The following is a 23,881-nucleotide window of genomic DNA, read 5'->3' on the forward strand; positions in this document are numbered from 1 at the left end:
CCCTCTTTTACTTGTCATATAACCTTGCCACATCAACAAGAAAACTAACAACTGCTTACACGCTGAAAGGACGTGCTCAGTGCCACAGTGACAAGAGCATGTGGGGGCGGAGGGTGCGTGCCCCCTCAGCCACCAGCCAGTCAACCGCTGAGCTCTGCCGAGGGACTTCTCTCTAGCCACATCACATTTGAAGCCTGTAGGGCTGCAAACAGTTTCTAAGCGTACATGGCAGACTCTTGGGAGTAACTGAGACTCAGCCAACAGCCTATGAAGGCAAGCACAGTATGAAAGCAGGGCCACCATCCTGATACCAAAAAACAAGATACCAAGAAACCATAGCAGGAAGCTTTTGCCTCGATCCACTGCTCCCCTTTTCCCCCTTTCCCACCTGCTATCCCAGCCCCGCCCCACCCCCACTAACACAAACACATGAAATAGTTCTGCTCTGCCAAATACACCAGTTTGCCAGTAATTGACTCTCTAAGGAGAAGATGGTTTTCCCTAGTGGGGGAAAAGTAAAAATATCATTAGACACTCATATGGGAGTACTATGAAGGTGAGCTGGGTCCCCTCATGACCTGAGAAGCTGGAGATGTTTTGTTTTTGCAGTGTTGAACTCAGAAGGAGAGCAACCTTTGACCACAGAGCCATGGCCCAAGCCCAGGTTGTTTTGAGTCCTGATGGGGCACTGAGGTCCTTGGGACATTCAGGCTAAAAATGTCTAACTGCCTTGTGGGCTTGGGCCTTATGACCTGAAAGGTATTCCCTGTGCTTCTGGAAACTTCTGAGGTACCAACCCCTGCCTTGCTGTACCTCCCAGCCATGTCAGAGATCAGGGACCAGGACTAAATTAGGAACCCAGCTGTTGAATTAGTTGCTGAAAAAGAGGACATAGCCATCTTAGACTCTGATATACAGATTTTATTTTATAAAAAAAGGGCTATGGAAAGGATGTACATCTGTTGATGGAGTTCTGACTCAGCACTCCGTACACTTGGTGTGGTGAAGGGAAAGAACCAGAAAGATATCCTTGGTTATGCATCAAGTCTGAGGCTACCCTGGGTTACATCCAGTCTTTTTTTTAAGTGCTGCTCACTGGGACCGAGTTATTATTCCTAAGCAATTTTACAGCCAAGGCTTAAAAGTATACAAAGAGAAGAACAATTTTTTTCTATTTATTGGTATTTATAACTCAAAACCTAAAGCATCTAAAATTCTTTCAGACCTAAAAATTCCAGGATCATCACTTTTTAAAGGCCGGTCTTCTGTGTGACTTCTGAACTTTGGGTGTTTTCTTCTCCCACTGAAAGCTCTGCTTTGCCTTTTCCAAGGTTTTGTTCCAGAAGCTCACTACTAAACTACTAATAGAATTAAGTGCAAACGGGGATTCGTGGCTTTTGTTTTTGTTAAGTCTCCATCTTGCTGAGAATCCAAACACTGCTTATGAGAGAGGCTCTGGAGTCCACACCTCTCCTAGCCCTTTGTTTAGTTCCATCTCTCTGGACAGGCTGCTTTTTTTCAGGTTTAGTTTAACAGCCACAGGCCTATTTATATCTTATACGGTGAGTTTTCATTACCACTTTTTCTAGAGAGCTGCCTATTTTGTTCCAAAGCCTAACTGCTGATAACATTCTTATAACTATTAAAATACTTTATCCACCACTGTACCCTCCTTAAACGGTGTCTATACTGCTTTTTGGAGTTATGAATGTGTGAGGACATGACTGCAGGCCCCAGGGGGAGCCCAGAGGGCTCTCAGAGGCCCCTGGGGACTGGATTACAGGTACTGTAGACGCCTTCTGCAGGGGCTGGGCGCTGAGTGCAGTTACTTCATAACAGTCCGCATGCAGCCTTACCCAGAGCTGCTTCTTCACTCTCGATCCCCACTGTGAGCAGCCTACCCAAGGTCCTTGAGACAGGTCTTCCTATGTACTTAAGCTGGCCTTGACCTCAAGATCTTCCTGTTTCCACCTCCCGTGTTCGGGGACCCCCAGGCCAGCCTACCGCCTCTTTGTAATGAACGACCTAGGCTGGCTGTCTTGTCAAGTAATCCCGCCGTCTTTCCTCGCCAGGCCCAAGTATCCTGCTCTTTCGGGCTTACTTAAGGCCTTGTGTTCCTATTGAAAGACCACAAACCTTGATGAAAATATTTGCCAGTATTTAAGGCATATTGCAGCTTTTGTGATTATTTTTCTTTTGCCAGCTTTTCAAAGAACAAACTTTCAAAAGAGCTGAATTCTAAAGGTTTGGTAGCTTTTCAGATTGCCGTAGCAGGCATAGATGACCAGCTTACGACACCTGACCCTTTTGAAGGGTTGACTGCTCTGAACCTGCTGTGTCATGGAAAAAAAACAAACAGCTTGGTACACCCATCTGCTGCCTTCTTGTGGATGTCAGAGAAGTCAGAGGACAGCTTGCAGGAGTCTATTTCTCTCCTACCTCATGGAGACCTGCTGTCAGAATTACATGGCAAGTGCCTCAGATACCAGCCAGCTCTGTAAGATTCTGGCTAGCTGGAGAAAAAGTCCCTTCTAACTTAACTCTTTCCAGGGCTCATCATCACAGATGCTAGATCTCATCAAAAGGGCCTTCTCCCTTTCCAGCTGAGCTAGACCCTCTGTTCCCTGATGTAGTGGGCAGTACCCGATCTTCTAATGTTAAATACGTCTCACTTGATGGTGTACCTTGGCCTTCCTGTGGATCACTGTTCATGACTTTACCTCCACTATTCCTGGGGATACTGACCTATGGTTTCCTTGTAATATTTTGTCTGGATAGGGCATGGCTGGGGTAATGCTGGCTTCATAGAATCAGTAAGTGTACCGTTTCCTTATTAGTGAAATATTTGAGGTAATTAACTTATAACCCTTTATTCTGCCTGTGAGTCTGGAGGCTCCAGGACCAAGAAGCCATATTTACTTGTCTCCTATAAGGCAGCACATCTTCCTTTTCTGTTTTCTTCAAGTATCCACACCTCATTCGTAAAGCAGTCATGAGCCCAGTCCAAATTCGTACTACAGGAATCCCCCTTTTTCCCCACTCTTAAATTGTGTGTATGGGTGTTCTGTCTGCATGTACCATGGTATGCTGTGCCTACAGAGACTAGATCTCTCCAGACTGAGTTACAAATGGTTCCGAGTCACCAGGTGAACGCTGGGAATCAAACCTGAGTCCTCTAGGAGAGCCAGAGCTCCAGGCTCAGTTATAGGGATGTTCTCATGACGACTAATTAGTTTTTGCAGAGGTCTGTCTGTCTCTCAACCAGGAGTTTAAGACCATAAGACCATAGCAGGACTGGAGGTAGCTGGTAGTGTCCACCCAGGGAACACAGGGCCCTGGGACCGTATGACCCAACATGAAAGCTCACACCTGCCATATTAGTACCCTGGGGTAGCAGCAGCAGAAGGCTCACAATTATCTTCTACCACACAGTGGGCATGAGGGCAGTGTGAGGCATGTGAGACCCTAACACCAAAGTTAGAGCACAGGCTAAGCTCTGTGGCTCAGCAGATAAAGTTGTATGCAAGAACCCAAGTTATCCTCAGATTCCAAACAAGATTGTTTAAAACACAGGGTTCTTCCTCAGTATTGAGACAGGCTTCAAAATGACAGTTCAGGAGAACTAGGCCTAAAATCTGTTCCCAAGAACTGGGCAAGTCCAGCCTCAGAAGCTGTCCCACCATACTTCCCCAGCAAGTTTCCAGCCCCACATGCCCCAGCAATGGCTCTGGAATGTCCCTAGAAATAGAGCCAACAGATTAAAAGAGAGGTCACCTATCTCCTCCCTAGAATTCCCTAATGTGCTTTAAATCAGGCCTGTGAACTCACTGTGGTGCCCCTATCTTGGAAGATGGTAAGACTTCAGTATGCTGGAGTTCTGCAGAATAAAACATTTGTTTCTTTTTTTATGTACTATTTGAGTCCTGATCCAAAATACTTACTGCATTGCCTTTAAAGACCATTAAAGGGGCTTCTGATAGCCTGGCGTTTTTAAAAGTGCCTGCTGCTTTTGTAGAGGACCAAAGTTGTATTTCCCATAAGGCAGTTCACAACCTCTGTAACTCTAGCTCCAAGGGCTCTGATGACCCCCTGGCTTTCTTGAGCCTTATGAGCACACAAGCACACACTCTTGCACACTACTTAACTCACACACACCCCTTAAAAAAAAAAAAGCACAGAATTATGTTGAAGTGACTCTTAACTAAGAATTCTTAGTGCTAAGAAAGGTGTATAGATATTGCTTTCAACTTAAATAATTCTTGTTACAAAAGGAATCTCTCTTCTTAGGAAAAATAATAGCCTCAGATTAGCAAGTCGTGTTTAGTGAAGGCCCCTGGTAACTCTGAGAAAACATTCAGTACTAAGCCACCACAGAAACCAAAGCTACTGTTCTTTCTACAGTATAAAGAAAACATCAACACAGCCTTGGCTGACCGAAGTCCCGCCCTAACAGCTTCTCTCCTCTCCATATAGTAACCTTTTAAAAATGAGTTTGATGAGGTCTTACAGTATCCCCATAAAAAAAACATCAAGCTAGCATTTCCTCGATGGTGGGAGATGAAGGAACAAGGATTAGGTTAAGCACAGTAGTTAATGTACCTGTAACACAGAGGCTGAGGCAGGGGGACTCTCAAATCAGATTGGGAAACAGTGAGAACCTGTATCCAAAAGGGGTAGTTTGTCAAGTCACCCTGAATATGGCACCCAGGGAAAAAACCCAACACCCCATTCTTCGGCCCCACTTGGACACTATAAAACCAGAGTGGTTTAAAGAATAAGAACTTAGGGCCAGCAAGCTCATGTGGTGGGTCAAAGTGCTCCCCATGCAAGTATGGACCTGAGCTTGACTTCTAGAACCTATGAGTGAGTGAGTGAGGGAGTGAACGAACGAACAAATAAAACACTGGGCACAGCACTGTAACCCCTGTGCTGGGGGATGCAGACACACAGATTGCAGAAGCCTGCTGCCAACCAGTCTAAGCAACAGTAAATCCCATCCAGCACGCTGATGTGTCCAAGCACAGAGGGACAGGGAGGTGCACCAAGTGAGAGTCCCCCATGAACTCTAAGAACATTTGAACACATGCTCTCAGGTTAGTGGCACTCTGGATACGTGGGTAAGCCTAGGAGGTTCATGACAGGAGCACAGCTTGCTGCACCAGCTACCATGCTGCGACCCTGCCGTGACCCTCTGGAACCCTAACCCCAGGTTAAGTAATGGAGTCATGGCTTTGATGGAAGAGTGTTCAAGCCTAGAGTCTCATGGTTATTAGTAGTCATTCTTACGCGGGCCTACAATGATTTTCAAATGGGCAAATGGGGCGAAAAAACATACCAAATGAACAGTTTAAGGAGAAAAAAAGATGACTGGAAATCTAATTCTGCAGATTTATCTAATGCAGGTGAGGGAGCATGGATCTCACTAGCCAAGCATCTAATCTGTGAAGGATTAAGACCTAAAGATTCTCTGTTCCTATGAAAGGCTGGCAGCCGAGTTTGGTGTTGGCTTTGCAGTCATGAAGGATACACAAGTAAAGGGGTCGTGGGTCTTCCTCCCTGGTACCACAGAGCCACTGAGGCTAACAATAATGGGTACCCACCACACACATATACTTTAAAGAAACTTCCATATCATAAAGACAGCAGTGAGAATCTGGGGATTTTTCTGTAAGTCTTGGGAAGGACTGGAGGCTTCCATGTTTCCTGCATGATGCAAATGAAGGATAGTGTATATGAGACACCAGAGGAGTCACCGCCGGCACTGCCCAGCCAGCAAACAGCCTGACCACTGTTCTGAGGATCTAGTGGAACTCTGAACTCCTAGTCAGCCCTCTCTAAGCTTTTAAAGTATTTCCACAGTCTGCTAAGCCAGCGACTTCAAACCATTTGTGTTTTATTTCCCATTCTAAGAGCTACACCCAGGACTCCTCTCACACAAGGACAGGGATGCCTGCTGGGCCAACTTTGGTAATGGTTTCTCAGTGGGAAGAGTCTTGCAAGTCACAAATGTCTGCTCAGCTACTGCACATCACGGTCCACTCCAGCAGTCTCGGCAGAGCAGCTGAGCACCAGCAAGTCTCTTTACTCGCTTCTGATCCTGAAAGTAAGCAAAAATAGGTTATTCCCTCCAAAACAGACACTCCTATTATTACCTATAAAAGAACTGTTTAGAGATGATCAAGAAACTCCTGTAAGAGGCTCAGAAACATTTTAAAGATCAGAGCCCAGAGTGCCAAATCCCTGCCCAAAGGGTTACAATACCCTGTTAATTTATTTGTGAAATCCAGCAGCTGCCCCATCATGGCTTCCAAGTTGTTCTCAGCATAACCTCAGAGAACTCCACCGACAACTTCTAATAAACATGTCAAAAAGGCTGTGGCTCAGTGAGGACAGGGCTTGCTTAGCAAGCATGATATCCTGGGTTTGAGTCCTAACACAAAATAAACCTGGTAAGCTGGTGCACACTTAAAATCTTAGCATTCAAGAGGTGGATTCAGAAGAATCAAGGTTGTCTTTAGCAACATAGTGAGTTCAAGGCTAGCCTGGAACACACCAGACAGTCTCAAAAGACAAACCAACAAAATCCTCTCAAAACATAAAACAGAAACAAATCTTAGAAGCCATTTCTGCTGTCTCTGAGCTTAGACTGTGCCATACTTTTTAGTTCACATTATCTGGGGGGAAGAGGAAATATTCTTCAACACAAGACTCACAATTAATGGAGAAATATCAAGATAACCCACATACCTATTTATTTTGTTCCACTAAGGTACTTTAAGTGAACAAAATTAAATGTATATGGGTGACCTGTAGCAATAACACACGTAAGGGTGTAGCTCAGTCAGGAGAGCTTCTGAATGTGGTTGGTGCACACTGCAATCGGACCATGGGGAGGCAGAGGCAGAAGAACAAGTTGGAGGTCAACAGAGACTTAGAGGTGAGGGATAGGGTTGTGAAAAGGGAAAAGGAGGAAGACTGAGTAAGTCAAAGGGAAGCACACAGTTGTGCCCAGTATCTGAAGAGCGTTAAAGCCACACCAGGAAAGAAGTGACTCCCACAAGCTGTCCTCACTCTACATGGACCCTGTCACACGCTAAAGCTCCACCCTAATGCAATTAAAAACATTTTTAAAGTCGACCTAGATTAGAAACAACTTACAACAGTCTTGGAGGACATTAACATCTGAAATGTTACCTTAACCAAGTCCAAACACTTGCAGCCCTGTCTCTAAAGCATAGAACTGCTAATCCTTCTGAAATCCTCTCCAGCAAGAACCAACCAGAACCAATCACTGACTGCTGCTGGTACCCACACAGTACACAGCGCGAAGCCCTGTGGAGAAAAACATGGCTGCTTTACAATTACGTCTCAGGATTTTTAATATCAAAAACATAAGCACTTCAAGCACCCATAAACAGAATGAGACTCAGTGACAAAGCAGCTAGTTTTCCCAGTTGGGGGATAAGGGACAACCACATGACGGATCCACACCACCAATGTTTAGTAGTCAGCATCCAAACTGAAGGTGAATTTTGACTCAGGAAATTTTCTTCTAAAGCACAAACCCATTCAACCTCTACAAAGATGAGCTGTTTGGAATCTACCAGGGGGGCGGATGACAGGAAACACAGCACAGGAAGAACATACGGAGTCAAGGACAGTGCCTGTTTCAAACACAACACCCACCAGCACCGTGTCAAGGAACGTGGCCTTCCTCTAAGGCCAGGATTCCACTCTAAATGGCTGCTGCCTTTTGCCATCTAGTCAGGTGCTCCCACTGTCAGTTTCACCACACATTAGAATGCAGAGGTGGCATCGTCTGGCTCATCAAGCACATGCACCTTCCTACACAAAGCTAGGATCCCAGGTCTCCTTGGCCTTGATAGAGACCATGATGAGAGTTTGTCCTTGCAAGCTCGTTTACTGCAATTCTCATGGATGTCAAGAAAGAGGCTAGCCTGCTCACTGTCAAGATGACACTCTTTCCTATACCACCGTCCTGGTGTGGTGCCAACTGGATGTCTCAGACACTTTGAGCAATTATGTAGGTAGAATCTGTGGTAATTCTTGTTCTTCCTAGTGTGAAGAGTCAAATTTAGATTAAGAGAGGGATAGAGAGATGGCTTAGTGGTTAGGAACATTGGGAACTCTTCCAGAGGACCTAAGTTCAGTTTCCAGCACTCACATCAGCTTGCTTACAACCGCCTGTAATTCCAAGGGAAGATGCATTCTTCTGGCCTTTGAGGGTACCCAACCCTCAAATGTTCAAGACTACCTATGGCACATGAACACTCCCATTAAAGAACAAAAAACAGGCAAAATAAATAACATAGTAAAAAAAAAAAAAAAGACACCCCAAAACAACAATAGCACACAGCCAGGGTTAACACAGCACCAAGACACGGGAGAACTGTATCAACCAGCTATGGTGCTGTCTCTCTTGCTGGCTATCCTACGTCAAATCGCTAAAAGTCCAAGGAGAGAAGTTCAAGACAAGAAATTTCAGAACTATTTAGTATTTGTACCTATATATAAAGACAATTAGAAGGTGCACCCCAGTCCTGAGTCAGCAACAGCTGTCTATGAGAACTTCAAGATTTGAAAACAACTTCCAACCCTTCCTCATCAGTCAACTTCCAGTTCTTACAAAGAAACAGGACTCTGATGTCACACATAACCGGTCACTCTTATGATGGACTGTTAGTTCTCTGAAGAGAACAAAGTGAAAGGACCATGACATTTCAATCAGGAGGAGCCCATTCAACCACTGTGACAGCAAATCAAGTGAGGCCGTGCAGGTAGAGGGTCCTCCGTGCTGGGCGGGCAGGAACTGTGTGTGAGCTCACCAAATGAAGCAAGAGAACGTCCTTCTTAGGTAATCTATGTGCCAAGATCAGACCCACCTGCTATGGCTTTACTGGCTGCAGTCCTCACCAATCTAAAAGCAGCTGTCGATCTGGAATGGCTGGTTCTCTGAAACACTGCAGGCTGGAAACTGGTGTGGGAACAGGACAAACCACTCAGCATAAAAATTAGTCTAAGAAGGCATATACTAGGCCTAAGAAATTCCTTTCTGACATTTCTTTAAAAATAATACCAGATTAGGCATGGTGGTGCACACCTGCAATTGTAGCACTCAGGAAGTAGAGGCAGGAGGATTGGGAGTTTGAAATCGGCCTGGGCTATGAGATCCTGTGTCCAAAATCCAAAACAGGATGGGAAGAGAATATGGTATAAAAAGTGTCTTCCACAACAGAAGGGCCTGAGTCTGGATTTCCAGAACAAATGTAAAAAGGCCAAAGGTAATCCCAACAATGAGGGGGGATGACACAGGCTGGGATCCCGGGTGCTCATTGGCCCAGCCGGCCTAGTTGAACCAGTGGCTTTAAGCTTTGGTAGGAGACACACCTGCCTTTCACTTCCAGGCGCTACTGGAGTTACCTACACTAATAAACACACACAGAGAACACACACAAAACCACCAAATGAGTGAAGGAATTAAGAGCAACTCTGGAACCAGTTCTTCCATTAGAGAAACAAAGGCCTGAACTCTAGAGACCAAGAAAAAGGTGGATCAAGTTCAAAGTATTTTCTCGCCAGGGGTGGTGGTGACTCACACCTGTAACCTTGGCATTCAGGAAGATCATGGATTTAAGGCCAGCCTGTGCTAACATGAATTCTTACCTCAAAACACAGGCATATAAACATACATGATCTTTCTTACTAACAACTCCTAAGTCTACAAAAAAAAAAAAAAAGATTCAGAAGCTATTAAAGTACTGATTACTAAAGGGATTAATGATTAAGCCCAAGGCCTCAAGAGACCTAGACAACATAGGATAAGAGTCCACACTCCCCCAAAACTCCTAGATACAGTTGCTTTTCTTCAAAGGAGTAACAAAAAGATTATTAGTAACAAAATAGCAAAACACTGAGGCAGTTGTCAGCAAGGCCCTTACTAAGTAAACATCTACTCAAGCTTCATTAGTATCAAATATTTTTATCATCAGTTTAGCTTCTGAGAGCCATGGGCTTATTTAAATACACACTCACTGACTAGGAACATGCAACCTTCAGACTAAACTTTTTCCAGAAAGTACTTACTGAGCGGTACCTTCAGGACACAGCAGACAGTGACTCATGTGCCAGACTGAGTTTCGGGGCCCACTTCCTTGCCCACCCTAGATTATGATAGGTCTGGCTGCAGTCACTCACTGTGACCCCAGAAGCACCAAGCCCTGAAGGCACAAACACAACCATGCACAACAGCAGAGGCATGCAGAAATTTCCCTATCTTAGCCTTAAACAGTTACATTAGTTGAGGTAAATACAGAGACACTTAAGAACATTATTAATTTTCTTACTGTGTGAATTCAGAGTCCCATGGGACAGAGCACAGGTGACAACAGCATATTACACTACCAAGTCTCCCTGACTGGTATGGTATTTACAAACAAAAGCACTATGGGTAGGCATGAAAACACTGCACACCCACTACCGAGCTCTATGCACAGGGATTGCTTACATTTACATGTCAAATCAAAACATCAACAGTTAGATCTGTGGGAGGACTGCCCAGATCTGATGGCACTGATGTCACCACTCAAGCAAACCTTCATTTCCTTCCTTTTCCATCAACCCCAACATTTCCATGCGGTGGAAACATTGCCTGACTTCAGGACCCCTTTCAGAAGCAGATGTAACAAAGCAGCACAAAGTTCACAGCCAGAAGTTGCACATAAAGGGTTTATTTTGAATGTTTTCAGGAAGGATAGAGTTACATCATAATTATAAAAATTACTTACAGAATTAACAGAGTTGTACTGTGTATACTTCTAAATGCAGAGGAACAGGGAACCATCTACACGTTGTATAAAATAAAATTAAAATTAAAAATGAATTCAAGCTCAAAAAATGAGGTCGTTTATCTAGTCTTAAATGTGAACACGAAGACCTCTGAACTCTACTCCTTCGTTCGAACTGCACCAATGATGGAGAACAGAGAGCGCAGCATTCCCAAGGAACACAGACATTTCGACCGTGATCACTGAGTATTTTTCCTGTGTCATCTTTGGAGGACTTTCATCTTTTAGACAATCAGTGCTAAGTGTTTTCAGGCACTACAATTTGTGACAATCAGAACAGTCTTCTTTCTAATGGGTCTACAGTGTTCAGAGATTCAGGCCCAATGCACTTTGGGGTTTGGCACATAAAACAAGAAGAGAAATGAAATCTGGCTTAGAAGCAACTGTGATCTTTAGAGCGTGCACAGTCCCTTCGAATGCTGCATGACATACACAACTGGAATCACCTTCTGTCGGCGCTACGACTGCTTCACCAGTGCGTCTTTACCCTACAACCACTAGAACAGCACAGTAAGCAAATATACAGGAAACCAAAAGCAAATCGAAGGAAATAAAAGAAAGAAAGAACCTAGGTCTCTTTAACATGCAATTTTAGTTAGTTACATTGAACATTCTACTTAGAAGAGAGCATGCAAAAATGGATGGTCTGCTTTAAGGTTCTTCTCTGAAGTTTACGTGGCAGCCTGACGTCACACACGCACGCACACACGATACGATACTAGAGCAGGTAAGTGAGGAAGGCCAGTAAATTTTATACACAGATTCACGGCTTGTGTTGCCACAAGCCCCAGGAGAATTTTGGAAATTCATGTTGAACTCCTGAATGAGGAGTCAACATTCAGATACCAGAACAATGCAAGCAATGCATGCAGATCTGAACTGTGAGCCTAAGGGAAGCCGGGGTGGCAAACTCAGGTGGAGTCTGTCACCATGAAGGGTGGTGGAAGCCACCAAAAGAAAAGGGTGGGGGAGGGGTAAAAAAAACAATTAAAATACAAACAAACAAACAAAAAACCTTCCCCTTCCCTCTACCTCATATAAAGGCAATAAATGGAATATGAGCAAAGTCATTACCATCATCATGTTGCAACTCCAGACCAGAGTTCACAGGTAACTGAAGTTAACTTAGGTTGCTTGCAGAAAACCACAATCTAAGTCATCAGATAATGGCAGACATATTGGGACAGATCCAGTCCTCGGGACATTTCGAAAGGAATTTTACTTTCCAGTCACCGTGCCATGTTGTACACCATCAGTGTACGCAGGACGCACTCACTCACTTGTGCCACAGATTACCAGTATGGGCTGTAAGAGTCAGACTCAGCTTGGAGATGTACACGCAGGACGGCACCTGGTCACATATACTAGAGGCACCGAAGACTAGGGTATACCACACTGCATTGAGAAGCTTGTCCCTGGTGCCTAGGAGAAAACACTGAGCACACGGTGACTGCAGCCAGGGACAGAACTGAGGTACTGTGTTCACATGGTGAGCAGTTATGACCACCCAGCAGCATAAGGCGGTCAGCCTCTGTGAAGACTCAATGGATATCCAATAGCCATATGCCTTGAACCGTGAATGACTTCTTGCATCGGGAAGAACCCCAACTAGCTGAGCATACCTACACTTGGCCAAGCCTCTGGTGTTTGCTTGACAGCATCCAAGACTGTCCAGCCAGATAGGATTTCCAAGCTCCACCAGACTGGTTTTACAAATCTTTCTTCCAGGGTTCTTCCAAAACAAAAATGAGAGCAAGCAGGGGCTTGGCTCGTCAACCAACCGTATTTCAGCTCTACCTCAACTTCAAACAATCTCACAGGAACAAAGCATGAATGCACTTGATGGCGAAGAGCTTCGAACCACCCATAACCAGCAAGAATGACCTTCCAGTGACACATCATAGACATGCAAAGCCCGGAGGCCACGGAGGGAATAAACCTGCATGAATAGCATACTTGGAGCAAGGACAGACACTGCCACAACAGGGTCAAGGCAAGAAGCCATCTTGGTCTAGCATTCTCTGTGGGGGAAAGCCATGAGTGGGAGCAAGTAGGGAAGGGGAGAAGAGGCCTTCTGATCATAATCATATATCAACAATAGTAGTAATAAAAACTAAAAAGTCCCAGAGAACTTGAGAGAAGGCAACAATGCCATACTTGAAACTTTCATTTCTAATACAGATGCACTGTTCTTGTGGGAATTTACTACATATACAAACCATTGATGTATTGTTGCCTTTTAAGTCCATGTACTAAAACCTGGGTGACAGGTGTGTACAATAGACTAATGTGCTGTCTAAAAGCACATCTTTATCATTCCATGAGAACCAAGGACCTGGGCTCTATTTTAAAAGTACTTAGAATTAAGAGTAAACAACAACAATAACACAAACAAACAAATAATAACAAAAAACACAAAAAAAAAAAAAAAGCTTAGAATTGAAGGCAGCCTTTTACCCAGATTTCTCAACAGTTTACTAAATTCTACTGTGGGTCATTGACTGTTTATGGCTAATTTATACCTGGACTCAGCTAAAAGTCTCCAGATTGAAATTGTACTCAGAAATTCTGACTTTTGAAACAACCTAAATGTCTCTGTGTGCTTCCTGTGCCCAAATTTAATTTTAAACAAAGAGCAGGCATATTATAAATATGACTGACTTGGGTCAAGCACTCCTGTTGAACTGGAGAAAACATTATCACCCCCCACCCCGATCCGCAAGGACAGGAGTGCCAGCGGTGAGCGCCTCGCCTGTGTGTGTATAATATATACATAGGCACACAGACGCAGATCTAGACAGGTAGCTATATAGATACATAATCTCTCAAAAAAGGCAGTAACAAAAATAACAAACTATGCTTGCATTGTGGCAGCAGAATAAGACAGTGTCAGAGTGAAGGGAAAATGGTTACAACCTATCCAGGTTTAAATGACTATGATACTAGCTTAACTTTTACCACCTTGCTTGTAACCCCCAACAGACAGCCTTCTTGTAAGAGGGAGGACCCCTTCACACAGAAGCTTTGAAGAGGGAGGACTCCCTCACAGATGCCTTGTGTTCGAATCAGTCTGCACTATTCAGAACAACACCAGCTCTGCTGGTGGAGATTGTGGGTTCGCAGGGACATCTAAGCTTTCATTAAACTGGAAAGCAATCAAGTCTTTATGTCTACAAATTATACATTTTATAGTTCCACAAATTTGGCAAAGTTTGTGATGACATCTAGGATGTTTTCACCAAATCGTAGACGTAAATATGGAAGTCGTCATCAAACTTGATGAAATAGACAGAGGGCTTGGCCTCTACTTGATGGATGACCATGCCAGTCCTTTTCGAGCCATCTTCTTTGGCATATTCCACTTGCTTGCCTACCAGGCTGTCCACAACTTCTCCTGGCTCCCTTTCTGCTGGAGGCGAATCATCTGTATTTAAAAAAAGAAGAAAAAAAAATCAAGTCAATATTTAGATATATCATTACCATATTTTGCAGCAAATATACACTTTTAAGATATCCTGAGTTAATCATGATCTGGTCAAGTTAACACTTTTTTAAAGGGCTACTCTAAATATTTCAGGTACATGGTCCATGTCCCCAAACTCATCTATGAGAATGCAGTTCTGAAGTGGCCAAGCTCAACCTAGAAGTTAACTGCTGAGGTGTACTTTAACAAAACACTTCTCATGTGTTTGCTGAGACCCATCCAGAAGGATATATGAGTGATTTAAACTCCTTGGGCTCACATTAAATTCTAACTGTGATCATCTTGAGCTAATTTTAATGGCTTTAGAATTGACTTTCCCTACAGGGCTTCCCAAGAACACGCCACTCACTCCCAGTGTGGAGGCATCAATGGGGTCCACCTGTAGGTCTTAAAGCTTCCCTGCAGCCAACCATTTTCCACCCAGTTTCAGAAGAAAGGAAATAAGTTCTCCAGACTTTTCCAGGAAGCATCAGGTGAACTCCACCCAGGGCAGGAAAATGGAAAATCAGATCCCCGAGGATGGCCCAGGTATCAGCACCATCCAAGAGCCCCAGGTTGTAGTTACCCCTGGGAAAACAGAATGACAACAAGCCACCACTGCCCAAAACAAAACAAAGTGGGATGAGGGAAAAACTATTTTAAAGCTCTTCTTAGAGGAGCAGATGGCCTTGAGGGTGACCAGATGTCTACAGCACAAAAGGCAGCCTCTGCTACCTTGGCATATTTGGAAGTAAGGGAGTTTACCAGCACAGTGTCCTAGTGTAGCTCATATAATGTGTCTACAGTAAAAATCTTTACCTCCAACCACAGCAAGTCTCTCATTGGATGGCAACATGAAACTTACTACAGAGGTCCCTGGTATAAACACACACAATACAAACTGCACACGACCACATGGTCAGCTCTTTTAAACTGGAAAGTGAAAATAGAAATACTTTTTCTCAAAAATCTCTTCCCTCAGGTGGCATTACTCTATGAACCCACACTTGCACAGAAAACCTCCAAATTTACCCAGAAGTTCCAAATGCATGATCCCAATTGACTGACAGAAACTCTAGAGTCCAGACCTTCTACTGGGGCTCACTTAGCCAGCAGGACTGGATTCAACCCACAACAATGGGGCTGCTTCAGAACTGCCAGAAGTCCAGCACCATTCTAATGGGAGCCAAACTTCCGCACAGCTGACAGGAATCCAGAAGCTTGGAAAGGCACGAGAAGATCAAGAAGTAGTGGGAAAAGATGCAGCGTTTTGTGTGAAGGGCTTGCACGTCTACTCTTAGATCAATAGCACTTGTTTTGATGGACATCTTTCTATAGGTTACAGAATGCATTTAAAGAACACAATTCTGAATATAAATCCTAGTATGTAAACAATTTCCTTTGTAAATATGAACAAAAACTTAAAAAACCAAAAACAAAGCAGTCATTCCAGGTCAGACATGTTCATCAGTAAGTCCTCTTTTAAAGAAAGATAAGAAATGTGACTGTCACACTGCTAACAGTGTGTGTCTGCCAGCCACAAAGTCTCGGGTCAAGCAAGAGTCCATGTGTCTAAGGAGACCGTCCTTTTAGAATAGGTTTAGCCTGATGTGCCAGTTCCAGAACTCAGGACGCTGGGCTAGGGAATTCTGAATTTGAGGTCTTGATAAAACAGCAAAACAAATCAAATAGTAATTATTGAAAAATAGGCTTATATAAAAATCACATAGGAAATAAATTCTTAAGGGCAAAAGGGGGGGGGATCTAAAACTTATAAAACAATGTTTAAAAAAAAAATCACAGATCCCAAAGCTTTAAAAAGCATCCTCAGTCACAGACTGGAAGGCTTGCTAATACTTGTTAGTATAGAGGGCAGCACATTCTGCAGACAGACATGACCAACCCAGTCAGAATCTCAGGAGACTTCATATGCCATTGCAAGAGACCCAGGCTGAATAGCCAAGGCAGTCCTGGAATGGAAAGGGCAGAGATCTCACACTTCCGATCTCAACATTTACTACAAAACAATGGTCTACAGTGGGAGCTGCAATGAGAGGCACAGAAGCAGGTGAACAGAACTGGGGATCCAGACATATTCACATATCCACGGCCAAGATTTTTAACAAGATGTCAAAGCCATGCTATGGAGGAAAGAATAGTCTCGTCAATACATGGTGCTCAGTCACACGGGAAGTTACATTAAAAAGAATGAGTTAACCTCTTGTATCCTGACCTCACACTACACTACATGTTAATTAAAAACATGTCTAACTGCGAACATTTAAAAGAAGACAAAAGGCCTAAAGTTACGCTCTTAGATTTGGCAATTCTGAAAACAGCAAAGCAGGAGGAACAAAAGACAGATGAACTGGACTAAGTGTCCACGACCACAGAAGATGAGAAAGGACAGGCCAAAGGGCAGTGCACACCTGCAATCCCAGCACAGGGACATGATCTCAGTGCAGGAACATGGAGATTTGAGGCCAGGTTGGATCATACAGTTACCTACAGGTCAGCCTAAGCGACATAAGATCTGCTGCAATGCACCCCCCACCAAGTGAAAAGACAGCCCACAGAAGAACATCAGTGAATTTGATTTCTAATAAGAGAGATGTACCTAGAATACTGACTCTAAGAATTCATGTCACCAGAGATATGCAAACGTCCACTAAGTATACAAAAAGATCACTGTGACATCACCAGTCACCAGGGAAACACAAAGTAAACCACAATGGGAAACTCGTTCATCTTCAGTAGAACTATTAGAATGAAAACAAGCATGTGCTAGTTGTACAGAGAGAGGTACAGATACACAACACAACCTGGACATGGCACCAAGACCAAGGAGTTCCACTTCAAAGAACATACAAAGAAAAATACAAACACACACCGACTGAGGATCAGTACAGTGTTTATAATAAACACCAATATTCATAGTAACTAAACCACAGGAACAGCCTAAATATGAGTCAACAGCTAGACAAATGAAATATCGTATAATCCACAATTATACTTGATCATCATTTATAGAGAATACATCCTAAAGCATGCTCCAGCATGGGAAGTTCTGAAAGCATGCTAAATAAAAACTGAGTCACAAAAAGGCCACACAAGACCATCCACATGGCAGTCCACAGCAGTAAAATAAAATCCCTGGCTGCTCAGGGCTGTGAGTAAAGGAAGAGATCAGAAATAAGAAAGCTGGGCATGGTGGATGCAGAGGGATGAGGAACTCAAAGTCATCTCCATTATGTAGAAGGGTCAAGATCATCCTAAATTACCATCTCAAAACAGGGGTGGGGTGATAAGATTGCTTCTGCGGCAACGCTCAGAAGCTAACTGCATGGACAAGAAGAAGCACACACAGCTGCAAAATACTGAAATGCACTGGGTTGACTTTATAGTACAAACAAACCAAAAAAAACAGCAAAATGAAACTGTTCTATGTTTAGAGCAAAACCTGCATAAACACAGGCTTTTATGCACTCCTATTATTCCCAGCACTATGAGGCCTGAGGCAGGAGGATTAAGTTCAAGGCCAGTTTAATTTATAAATTCCAGACCAACCTCTGCTACTTGGCTGTCTCAAAGAACCATAATCCCATGCGGCCACCCCACTTCCAGTCTCCTAAGTCTAGTTAGCTGCTACTGATAGTTCTCTCCCGTTCAGTCTCGTTTCTGTGATGCTCAGGAGGACACAGAGCCTCACGGCAAGACCCCTCCTGAGCACTTATCTCAAGGCTCCAACTAACCATTTTCTGAAACCAGTATTCTTGCAAGTTCAATATTCACAGATTAAATTACCAATTTGGTGACCTGCTTCAAAATAAATCATCTGAGAGAAGGAGGTAAGACTGGGCTTACAACGAATTGACTTTATTTCCTGCATGGCCACATACTTTCCATTAATTAAAAAAGTTTACACTGAAATGTTCCTAAAAATTCAAAGTAACTTTTCCAAGTAATCACTTTATCATTTAAAGATTCACCAGGAAAAGAATTTTTTACTATGTACACAAAAAGCCCAAACACCCCAAAACATACCTGCAAACCTGTTACTCAAATACTTTAGTTAAAATACAAATTCCTTTCAAATGCTCAAAGCCAAAAGTTGCCAATGTGTCAGACTTACTGGAATCGGGCATGATGCGGAGGTCGCCTTCTTTGTAATCATCTAGGAGCTGGTACATGTACAAGACAGGGTCTTTCTCATAGGTGATGTAAAACCACGTGTTCATGACAGGTGCCCGTGCCAAGACCATCCCCCTCCACTCATCTTTAGAGCCATCTTCTGTTTCAAACATGTGCTCCACCGCTTTGCCAATCATTGTGTCCGCTAAGTGTGCATCGCTGATCCGAGATGTTGCTGGAATTAAAAGAACAAAATACTTCAGCAAGTGTGACCAACAAGATTCAGTTCACCTAAGGAGACTGAGCTTTGCCAGTGCAATTATTAGTGAACAAGTGGCCAAAGGATATCAGATAAGCAACTAACTATCAAACCAAATGCCAGGGTCTAGCACAGACATTAATTGAACAGGGAAGAAATCTGCCCCAAGGTGGGTAACAATCTGTTTTGTTACTTTCTGGACTCAGTTGCTCAGTATTATATCCAAACCACAGGTTGTAAATGGTTTCATTATTGGTTGGTTAGCAGTTACTCTGAGCTACGAGTCAGAGTCCTCATACCCAGTACACATGCTGCCTCTTCCTAGTATCATGTGAAGTCGTCTGAGCCCTCCATGTGCCCACCCACCCTCACATACATAATACAAATAATTAACCTAACATGCATTTGTTATTATTTCTAAAGAAGCAGGTTCACTTCTCACAATTGCTCTGGGAAGTTATTCTTATGCCTACAATCTATTCTCAACATCTACTAGAGTGATCACTATGGTCCCTAAAGAAAACTGTCATTTTAAATGCCCCCATCCTTTCAGCCCCTCAGTTTCTCAGCTTGAGGTAGGCTCAACCTATCCAAACAAAGTTCTTCCTCTCTTTAGGGGACAGGCTATTTCCACAGCAAGGTCCCTAAAGCTCTCCAGGACAACTATGGACAGTGGCAGCACTGCCTTCATCATGTGCTGCTCTGTTCTTAGCTAGCAGTTCCATTACCTAAAGTCATTTAGTTTTATGGAGCGGCTGACCTGGGTAGTGTCTGGATAAACCATGAAGCAGCACCATCTCTGCTCCTAGCGCTGAGAACAGTTTCTGGCTGCCTGTGTAGCACCATGACACGGCCCAGGGACACAGGGACAGCCCTAGGTCTACACTTGTCATTCATACAAAAAGCAGGTGAAGAATTACTAGGGTTGTTTTTGTGTGTGTTGCTTTCAATACAGGACAGTGTATAAGGGGTGTCTTTCCAGTCCTCACATTCTAGACAACTTTTTCAGACCACTCAGTTCTCCTTTCTAGTCACTCACCCAGCTTCTCTATTAAAATCAAAAGGAAAAGAAGTTTGGACTTTCTTGGCAAGTATACTGCTACTCAATGTACTCAGGACATACAACTTCTTCATGGTGTCACATATGCAACAGCAATCAGAAACAGCATGAAATCTGCCCTGTACAACATTTAAAACATTCATGGAAGCACATAAGCATCACACACACACACACACACACACACACACACACACACACACACACACACACACACACACTTCTTCAAACCAGCAATCATTAAAAATTTGGTAAAAGTAAAATAATTTCACATTTTTGCAAATCTTAAAGTCTAATTAGAAATGTTTAAGATATTGTTTATGTGTGTATGTGTGTATTCATGTGTGTAAAGGCCAGAGAAGGGTATCGGATCCCTTAGAGCTGCTGTAATAGATATTTGCTGGATGCCTGTCCTGTTCAGTGGGTGCTGAACTGGCTGTTGAATGCTCAGCAAATATTAAGCTATCTCTGACTCCCTTAATGAGTAGTTTTTAAAAACAACTTCATACAAACTATTATGCTTTCAGTTATATGAGATCCAGCCCCACAATGATCTGATGTTGAAAAAAAAAATTCTTAAGTTTTTCTCCAGATAATTCTAGCTATTCATTCATATGATGATACAAATTATAACTTGCTCTAAGGGACAATTGCAACATAGCCTGAAACAGTTACCACCGAACTCTTCAAACTGTTATACTACAACCATATGTCTTAAGAATACACAAAGAACTATTGCTCCTCAATGAGGACCACCATAGCACAACTCTTCTGATTAGAAAACAGGATTTGCAGGAACATTTCTGCTAAGATGATATACAGATGACTAACAAGAGTACAGGTACACTCGACCTTGTTAACTGTGCACCTTACACCTACTGATGACTACTATCACAACAGAAAACACAGTGATGCTGGCAGAAACCAAGAGCTGAAACGCTGTGCACTGCTGGTGAGACTGTAAAATGGTCAACAACGTAGGAAAACACTGGCAGTTCCATCAAAAGACACAAATTAGAAGACCCCTTGGTCAAGCAAAAACACTTCTGGGCAGGTGGTTTTGTTCTTCACGCAGAAGAACAGGAAGGTTTCACAGCAGCTACAGACAGTACGTTCACAGAGCTTCCAACATGGAAGGGCCCATAGATAAACAAAATGGGCTACTAATGTATACACCTGAGTATGACTTTCAGTACTGAAAGGGGAGGCACTCTTGCCACATGCTACTCTGTGAATGAGCCCTGAATACACGGCACTAGATGAAATAATCAGTCAGAAAAAACTCAATTCTCTATGACACCATTTACAAGGTGTGTATACAGAGTAGCCAAATTCCTAAAGACAAGAATGGTGGGCACCAGGGGCTGGGGAGAAAGGGGGAAAGCTGCTTAACAATTAGAGAGTTTTATACCTGCAAGATAAAGAGATTCTGGAAATGCTCCACAACTTAACATGCTCATGTTAAACACTATACACTACAAACAAATAGTTCTAAATAGTAAGTTCTGCCTGCTCTGGCTGTTAAGTTTCACACTAGCCATCTTTCCCTCTAAATTAATATTTATTTTGATTATGCTTGGCTCCTATGTGTGTGTGCATGTACGTGCATGTGTTTGTGTCTAAGGTCTGAATTAGGCAAACAAACAAAAAATGACAAGGGTGAGGGGACAAATGCTTATCTTAATGTTAGGAAAGTAACAAGCACCTTACAGGCCTTGCCTTGAGAACCACTGATGTCTTCACCGCCCTTCAGCTAGCTCTTTCCCCACCTCTAGCATCACTATACAGTCCAATGTACACATGACTGAGCTAGAAGACTGTTTCCTCAAAAAGCAAATAACTTTCTAGATTCTACTCTCACAGTGAGCATCCTAGTTAAGATTTTTAAGTATCTAGTCAAGGATAATTGTTCGTACCTTTAATCATAGCCCTCCATAGCTCGAGGCAGGAAGATGGCAGTGATCGAGGCCAGCTACAAGAGCACTGAAGTACTTACTAACTGCATCAGACACTTATTATCTTACTGATATGAACCATTTCTATTTCTCTCTTCAAATTGCTTTAATTTACAACCATAATACATGTCATCTGACAAACACCAGACAAGAGAAAACTATAAAAAAAAATATGCTGCCCTTGATAATACACAGCCAGGTATGCTCACATGATTTCTTTCTGTCCTATGAAGAGGCAAGTCTTTCCCTGGAAGGTAGACACAGACTTAAATACTAGGTCAGAAGACTCATCTTACCTCTTAAACACCACTTAACACAACTGAAACAAGGTAGTTATGGTTACAGCTTTCTAAGGTGCCAACAAGACATTCAACATCCACGTTTCCAGTGGGAAGCCTGACCTCAGATTAAAATGTGTAGTGCCAAGTGTGTGGCAACATGCTATCACCCCAGCTAGTCAGCCAGGAGGCTAAGATAGGAGGCTTGAGCTCCTGAATTGGAGACCATCCCTAGATGGAGCTATAACCATTTAGAGATCTTGCCCCCCCCCCCCAAAAAAAAAGAGTTGAAAACATAAACATCAAACTTTGTGAAAACGAAATTGTGCTTTACTAGAATGAGAAGACTTGCCAGTTCTGTGGGGATTAATTTTCAAAGTCACAAAGACATAAAGAAAATAAACCAGTATTTTAAGTAAAATGTTCTGAAACATATACCTTTGAGTAACATTATTTGTATATATCCTACTTAAAACTGCCATCAATAATCATTAGTCTTAGCTTAGACTTTGTACCTTAAGGTACTTTTTATCAGGTAAAACTGAGACCACATGACATGACATCAAGGCTTCTGCTGCAATGCCAAGTACAATTACCACCATGACAGGCAAAGAGTGAGACAAGCCGAGACAGAGTCGTGAAGTCAACACACCATAGCAACGCGCCAATGCTGATCCCGGACAACACTCAACAGCTGGTAGACTGGAAGCCTCTAGTCAACCACATATATTCATACCCTTCACCAGGCCTTCAGATGTATGGCTTCTGAAGATGTATGGCTTCAGAACATCTGTTCTGTGTTTGTAAGTGAGGTTTATCAAGGGTGCATGAGATTTGATACAAGTCAAACACTGATAATGAGAATCAAAAAGCATTCAATTATCACTTTTAAAAATAATCTTTTTAAAATAACTTTAAGAACTTACCAACTCTGTCAGGGAGGACTTCAAGTGCAGAAACTCTTTCATCTTTATTAAGTTCTAGTCCATAAACACAGTCAAATCCATCATACTTTATAAGATACAGGGAAGGATTCACAGGCACCTGGTCCAGGACAGTCCCCTTCCACTGGGTGACAGGGCCGTTGCCCTCTCTCCACCCATGCTGGATCCTGCAGCCTACGATGTTCCGCCGGGGCTGGGACACAGGCTTGCTTGGTCCCACACTGGTCCGATGTTTTCTGTATTCACACATACAATGTATTATTCTCACAGGAATGCATATGTTCTTCATTATACATGTTCCTAAAGCACAGACAACTCCTACTGGTGAACCAGGACTGCAAGTTTGAAGACGGCCCAAGCTGCGTAACAAAATGTGCTTCAAAAACAGTAGGCTAAAGAAATGCCTCAGTAGGTAACGACATTTGCCGATTCTGCAGATGACCCAAATTCAGTTTCCAGTATCCATATGGTATTTTATAATGTCCTGTACTTAGTTCCAATGCCCTTTTCTGCTCTCCTCAGATATCAGGCACACATGTAGTATACATACGTGTATGATGGGGGCACTCACAAGCACATTGTAAAAACAGTATTTCACTCCTCCTTATGCCCTGGTAACTTTAAAAGTGCCTGTAAATGAGTTGGACTGTGTGTGCATGCACTACTGTTCTTCCAGAAGCACAATTTCCTCACAGAATAGAATATCTCACAAGCACATTTTAATAGTTTATGACAAATACTAACATGGAAAATATTGCAGTAACTAACATTAAACCCTGGTGTTTCTGTACCACTAATAATTAGATATTTATATAAAATGTGAATACTCTGGTTATTTGTTTGTGCACACATGCACATACAAGAATGTATGTCCATGCAGAGGTCAGAGGTGCTATCAGGTGGATTCCTCTACTGCTCTCCACCTTATT

General features: G+C 43.0%; 1 protein-coding gene across 1 annotated transcript in view; it reads right to left on the minus strand.

Moving 5' to 3' along the window:
* Nucleotides 1-10,752: 10,752 nt before the first annotated feature.
* Nucleotides 10,753-23,881, minus strand: part of SPIN1 (spindlin 1) — a 47,855-nt gene continuing 34,726 nt past the window's right edge. The window contains 4 exon segments of the mRNA XM_080914188.1: nt 10,753-14,101; nt 14,104-14,289; nt 18,461-18,694; nt 22,935-23,188. Of these exon segments, the coding sequence (XP_080770314.1) occupies nt 14,052-14,101; nt 14,104-14,289; nt 18,461-18,694; nt 22,935-23,188 (724 nt within the window). The 3' untranslated portion in view covers nt 10,753-14,051.

This window comes from Micromys minutus, assembly GCF_963924665.1.
Source record: "Micromys minutus genome assembly, chromosome: 1".
Classification (NCBI taxonomy): Eukaryota; Metazoa; Chordata; class Mammalia; order Rodentia; family Muridae; genus Micromys; species Micromys minutus.